Genomic DNA, 6,987 nt, shown 5'->3' with positions numbered 1-6,987 from the left:
CGTGGTAGTGATGTTGTTGCTGCTTCGCGGATTCATCGTGTAAATTGAAGCGCAATCAATCAATCATACGATTAATATTAAATCCTCCTTGCTAAAGTATTGTAAAATATTGAGTCAATATATTAAACTTTTACTCGTTAGCTGTTTCTATTATATTGGAGTTCCATTATAACCACTACACCTAAAAATTATACCTACACACTGTACACTAATCTCAAATTACTTAATAAATAAAAAACTATATATACGTATCTCTTTATCACTGATTAAAATAATATCTGATTGCAATCAGATGACCATGGTCTTGCGCACTACTTATAAGCCTATTTTCATGATAGCGAGATATTTATAGTGATACGTAGGTAACTACTTTGTGTATAAATCAATGAGTTTTAAATCAAATTCAAGCCAACACTCGGCAAAACATCTTTGATAATGTAGCATTATTTTATTATGTTTATTTTGTATTACAATCATGTACTTAATCAAATTCGTAATGATCTTATGATTTACATCTAGTACACAACTTTCATCCACGTTGTGTCGCTGCGCCGTCGTTGTACAGCTTCGTCAGGAAGTCGACCAAGTCCTTGGTCTTTGTGTCCGTGAGCAGGGAGGCGGTCTTGTACTTGTTCTCGACGATGTCTTGGTATCTGAAGAGGAAGCGGCTGATCGGAGGCCAGTTCACCACGGAGCCTGCTGGGTCACTGAAATGTTCAAAAAACATTTGAATTAATTATATTTTCGTTGGTTTTTGGTTCAGTTCGATAGGTAATATATATAAACTTCAATGATAGTCTGATATAATGCTTGCGAGTATAACCAGTTATAAAAAATGTAAATTTAGGTATTATTATTTCGCATTCACTGCCGTAAATAACCTAAGGAAAATCGGCAAGTCGTGTCGCAATACCACCATACTTACTAAACTTATCACGTTGGCTTTGGTTTTATCTTAAATAACGTCTACTTATGTGGTCTATCTAAACACTAGCCACAACACAAAATCCATAACAAACGTACCTTTTCTTCACAAAGTTAATGACAATGTCCACAAGCCAGTTCTGCATGTCACGGTCGACGCTTCCTTCAAACACGTCCTCTGGAATACTGACGTTGGTGTGTTGTTGGAACACGTAGGTCACGTCCTCGAAGTGGCAGGTCTTCTTCAGCTTGTAGCCCAGCACGTCCAGTAGACGATGCTCCCCGCGGTACGCAAACTGGTACAGGAATGACTCCGCCCCTCCCAACTGCTCACGTCTCTGCGCCGTGTAAATAACCCCATACTTGAAGTACGCCTCAGAACACAAGTTCTGGAATTCGTCCAATGTAATGTTCTCGCCTGAGACGTATCTCTCTTTCATTCTTGGGGACAACTCGTCTTTGAGGGGCGACGTGGCTAGTGCCGGGGGAAGCGCTAAGTCGGAATTGGCATCAAATTTGGTGGTTAAATTCACCTCTACGATCCGGCCACGGAAAGTGAAGCACTCGTCTTCTGTGAACCCTAAGAGCATAGGGATGTTTTGGCCGCGACCCATCTCGATAAGCTCTTCAGGATCCTTGTCAATGACAATGTTCACTCCCTCGTGCGTTGATTCTATGACAGGTCCGAAGGGAGGTAGACCGGTCGCATCTTGCATGACGCTTGACACTTCCATGTACTGCTCGACGTCAGCTTCTATCAGCTGTTTGTGGATCTCCTCAGGGTCCGTGGAGTTGATCCCCATGAGGGTGAGGAAGGTCTGTGCCACGGTGGCGGTGTATGCAGGCTGGTAGTTGAAGAAACTGCGGACAGCTGATCCGCTCTGAAGTATAGCCCTAGGAAAGAAAATTTGTTATTTAAACTCTTCGGATGCTTTATAATAATCATAATTATCGGTGTATTTCTTGTTATATGAGCCTTTCTTAAGGACTGCTACTGGACTTAGAATGTATGCTGGTAGGATGCTTAAACGTTTAGATCTTGTAAATCTTTACTTACTTCTGGAACAATTTTCCATCCTGAGTCTGCGGAGACAACAGCAGCATGTGAGCTGCGCTGGCGCCGGCGCTTTGTCCGAAAATTGTGACGTCATCAACGTCCCCTCCGAATTTGGCTCCGTTTTCTTGAACCCAACGCAGCAGAGTCAAAATATCACGAAGACCGTTGTTGCCAGGAACTGACGGTGTGTTCAATGTCAGGAAACCCAGCGCACCCAATCTGGAATATAGTGTAATTTAGTGACAAACATTGCATTTGTACGGCACGTTTGTTACCGCCTTAGTAAAATCCTCGATAATATCGTACGTCATCTAATTATAAGTACCTGTAGTTAAAAGTGATGAGAATAACACCTCTAGACATGAGGTATTCCGGACCATACGCGTCAGAGTCACCAGACCCGACTGTGAAGCCTCCGCCGTGGACCCAAACTATGATAGGCAACTTATTCTTAGTAGGAAGTGCTCCGTTTTCCAATGGGACGTGAATGTTGGCATTGATGCAGTCTTCTCCGATGCTCCGTGGAGCCATGAGCGGTCCGAACAAGATGATGCGCTGGGGGCAGATTGAACCTTCCACGGAAGCATCGAGGTAGTCTTCCCAGGCCTCGGCCTTTTGCAGTTCCTGAAATGAAGCGTTGATAAGGAAATTTTAGCAAACATGATGTTTTTTTATTATATGAATGTAAGTATGTCGTCATACCATACCACAACCGCATTTCACACGATAATGCACTTATGCCATACAACCAAAGGATTCTACTGTGCAAAAATATATATATTTTTTTCAAACTGTCTAAAAGAATAGACGTCTATAAAAATATCTAGACGGTCGCAAAAAAAGTTTTGTTTCATATTTTATACTTCACAAAAACAAACAGATTGTAATATTTGTAAACTTACCTTAAACCTCAGCTCTGCTAGAGGTGGTTTGGCGTACGGCACGCCTCTAAAAGTTCCGAATGTGGTGTTCTTGTACTCTTTGATCAGTCCACACAGCTTGCCGCTGTCCACCTCGGCTGACAACCCATCGCATGACTCCTTGAACACCCTGTTGGTGTAGTCACTTGACCCTAGGGCTCCTGAGTAAGTTTTTAAATAAGTAAGGGTCAACATTAAGTTACATAGGTTACATAATTAATAAAATTTATAAAAGTACGTAATGGAAGTGATTGCTGATTTCTTTAGTGCTGCGAGCGCATTTCAAATTGGATGATTGTTTTTATTTAGGTAAAAAAAACAATAATTGAATGAAACAATTACTTAATATTTCTTTAATATCGAATCGTTGTTCGTTGACATCTAAATCATCTCTTCCTTAGTTGAAGTCTGTTATAAAGTAAAAGTTAGCTTACCGGCTAGGAGCACCGCAAAGAACGCCAATCGTAGCATGTTGCAGCACAATACGCTATCAGATGAAACACAACCAAATATATTCATTAAACTGATTTTAATCTCAAATTATTTATCAATTACTGATAAAAACGCGTTATTGGAAAGTTACGCAACTGATTTTACTGATATAATTTTATACTAACAAAACTTCCTCAAACAACATCATTTAAGTGTCTCGTGATTATAAGATTCATGATTTCTTTCCTCTTTCGTATGGTTGTACATAAGCAATACAGGACGTAAAGTTTAGTTTTTACTAAGGTAAGCCTCCACCTTTCTACATCGAACGCAACGGACGCATCGTATTTAGTATTCTTTGGATAGGTATAAATTCACAGAAGTACGTCACTTCATCGCCATTGCCGTCACCGCGCCGTTTCTCCATACATTTATAAAAATCTGTTTGGTCCGATACGTACAATACCGATAGGACGGCGTTTTTTTAAGAGTATGGTGGCTCCGAAGTCAGAACCACTACTATTACATTCGTCATAAAATACTTAATTAGAGCCGTCTCGAAAAACGATATAACACAAATAAGTTTTCAAATATTCATTAAAAACATCTTTTGTGTTTTTTTCCACCCTCATTAATTTGGGAAGGTAGGGTATTTTACCATTATCTTAATTAACCTTTGAGCGATCAAAGGAGTATCGGAAAATATCGATTGTGTGTTTATCTTTCCAATAATTATCTGTCTAGTTATTAGACTTTGGCTCATGACGATGCTAATTGCCTAATTATGCCTATATAGAGGTATTTATAACTTGCCGTGCCGTGCCATTTCCGCCTCTACGGATCTTCTCCAGTTCTGCTTTCAACGCCACATTTCCAGCTCTTCAGTACTTACTATTTCTATCCTCAATGGCAATCGTTTGCAATTTTTCCATAATATCACGTTTGAAATCATGTCCTGCCAGTGACATGCGGAGAATCGACCGGAGAATATAAAGTCACAAAGTTTAAATGAATTACACATACATAAATGATTACAACTGTAATCCCCGAAGACGGACTCAGAGGCGACTGGTAAACGAGAGACCCACTTTTCGCTGTAAATTTGTACTTGTGATAGGTAGCAAACTGTATCATTTTTGAATGAGTACAATGGACTCAGAGTACACTATTTTACAGTCCAGGTGCAGGTGTCCCCACGCTGATGAAACCAATCACGAGCAAGGATTTCCTTGTTTGTGAGTGTAAATTATGTTAAAAGAAAACTCCAAATTAAACTCATCTTTTCCCAATACGATTCGACCAGTAGTGACGAGATTAAGCCTCGCATCCGTCACTGCCGATCCGGGATTAACCGGTTCTCTCCATATCGGCTGGTTTATTAAAATTTAATATTAATGCAACCATTACCCGTTCCGTGAAAGATTCGATTTATGGTGAACTTTTGTCCGTCCCATTGTACAGTGCAATTTCTGATTTTCAATTAAAATTTGAATATATGGTAATGAATCACACTGGATTTTGTAAAATCTGCGACGTCTGGTTATTAATTTCTAGTTGGTTTGTTGAGGTTCTCGGTCGTACGTTTTCGTTTTGATTTCTCGTTTTGGGCTTTTCGATTTTCGTGTTCACTACACGGACAAAAACACTCGCGACCAATGAAAAGGATCCACCTGCCATTGACGATCCATATGATTGTCTCTGGAACTGTTTTGCTTGTGAGTGTACTCTCCAGTTTTTTGTTACTTAGTAGCCTTATGAAAAGGCAGTGTAACGAAGTAGGTACTTACTTATATACTTTATAATATTTTTAAAGTACCTATAATCCAAACAAAAGGCAGCGTCACTGTAATTTTGGTATTAGGTGGAAATACATACCTACCAATACCAAGAGTCCAACAAAAATAATGTTTAGAATATTTTGTAACATGTATTAAAAATATTGCGTAATGTCTTTGTCAGGCATTCGCGTTATTAAAACATCTTCATGGCACTGTGTACCTTTTTACACGAGGACATACGGCCCAGTGTAGAATGAGAATTCCTTGCTGTCCATTGATTCACACTTAGAGAAGTTAAAAGCTGTAACTCCCTGAAGGCTGAGAGGTAACATTTTTCTTGTCGCAGGTTGCTCCGATTAGTTCCCGCTATGGCCTGGCTACACGTTGGAGCCACGAAACCATCGATTAATCCTAGATACTATTGGTTATAGGGACAAGTAATTTAAGAGCTGTAGTTTCGTCAAATCATTACCGCAGCCTCTAATAAATAAATGTCTTGATAGGCATAGCCGAAGTTATCGTAGGTATTTTGTCATTCCTTCGACTCAAGGTTCGCCATCAAATAAATAAATATGTGGGGACATCTCACACACGGCCATCCGACCCCATGCTAGGCAGAACCTGTGTTATATGGGTGTCGGACAGCTGATATATCTACATAAATACAATAGATACATAGATACTAAATATAAATATCAACACCCAAGACCCGAGTACAAATATCTGTCTTTAAACAAATATCTTCCCCAGCCGGGAATCGAACCCGGGACCTTCGGTATAGCAGTCAGGGCCTCTAACCACTACGCCATTCGACCGTCATTCAAAAAGGTCTATAAAAAAATGTACACTGAAATTTGGATAACCTACATTATATTATCATCCTCTTTTTTATATTAGAATAATTTTGTGTAATACACACGCTAGTTTTGTGACCACATCGCTAGACTAGTCGGAACTGAATTAGTTTTCGTTCGATCCTGTTGTACCGTTTGGGGAGGCATTACAGTGTTTTCCTTTTTCCCCCAATTGTTTCAGACAAGAAATTAAACAATTTTATTCTCAGTCATCGATAGTAAATAGTTTTTTTATTTCTAAGTTTTTGAAGCGTCGTTTTTTTAATTTTGCACAAATGTCTTTAATGTTTCTTGGAAAATCGTCGATTAGAATATTTTCTCATGTCTAAAACTTTCGGCTGCTGATTATCATTTTGCATCCCGAAAGTAGCTACATTAGATTTTTACTGTGTCTGATTTTTCGTCATTAAACCGGTTAAGCCTCATATTCGTATATAACCTCTAAATAAAGTAAAAATGTGGTTAAAATATTAAAAAAAAAAACCTAATCCTAATCCTAATCCTAACTAATATTATAAATGCAAAAGTAACTGTGTCTGTCTGTCTGTTACTCTTTCACGCCAAAACTACTGAACGGATTTGAATTAAATTTGGTATACATACGGTGTAGACCCTGGGAAAGAACATAATATGATACTTTGTATCCCGGAATTCCCACGAGAAAACTTTTAAAGGCGAGCGAAGCTCCCGAGAACAGCTAGTATATATATAATAAATTCTAGTTTAAATGAAAATGTATTCGTGCGGAGTTCCACCGCAACTGGACTTGAAACAGTCGCCATTACGGTTTTACTTTTAGTCATAAATCTTGGGGCTATGCGGCTGTCGGATAAAAACGATAATAATAACGTTTGAACTATGCACGGCACTAATTGAGTTTGAGCAGATAATTAAACTCGGCGGTTTCGCAGCGGGAAGCAATAACACAACGCCCAGGCCCGGAGCCGGCTAAGCAAATGTATGCTGTACAATCTGTACATATGTATCATCATCATCATCAGCCAATAATCATCCACTGCTGG

General features: G+C 39.2%; 1 protein-coding gene across 1 annotated transcript; it reads right to left on the bottom strand.

The window, feature by feature from the left end:
• Positions 1-426: 426 nt before the first annotated feature.
• On the bottom strand, positions 427-3,493 carry LOC105397896 (juvenile hormone esterase). Its single transcript, XM_011569907.3, has 6 exons — positions 3,336-3,493; positions 2,884-3,062; positions 2,307-2,605; positions 1,982-2,200; positions 1,024-1,818; positions 427-707 (listed from the first exon to the last, which is right to left on the bottom strand). The coding sequence occupies exons 1-6, from the start codon at positions 3,418-3,420 to the stop codon at positions 530-532; spliced, it is 1,755 nt and encodes a 584-aa protein (XP_011568209.3). The 5' UTR covers positions 3,421-3,493; the 3' UTR covers positions 427-529.
• Between the last annotated feature and the right edge of the window lie 3,494 nt (positions 3,494-6,987).

This window comes from Plutella xylostella, chromosome 25 (genome assembly GCF_932276165.1).
Source record: "Plutella xylostella chromosome 25, ilPluXylo3.1, whole genome shotgun sequence".
Lineage (NCBI taxonomy): Eukaryota > Metazoa > Arthropoda > Insecta > Lepidoptera > Plutellidae > Plutella > Plutella xylostella.
The sequence above is the reverse complement of the archived record's forward strand: the minus strand, read 5'-3'. Positions and strand labels throughout refer to the sequence as shown.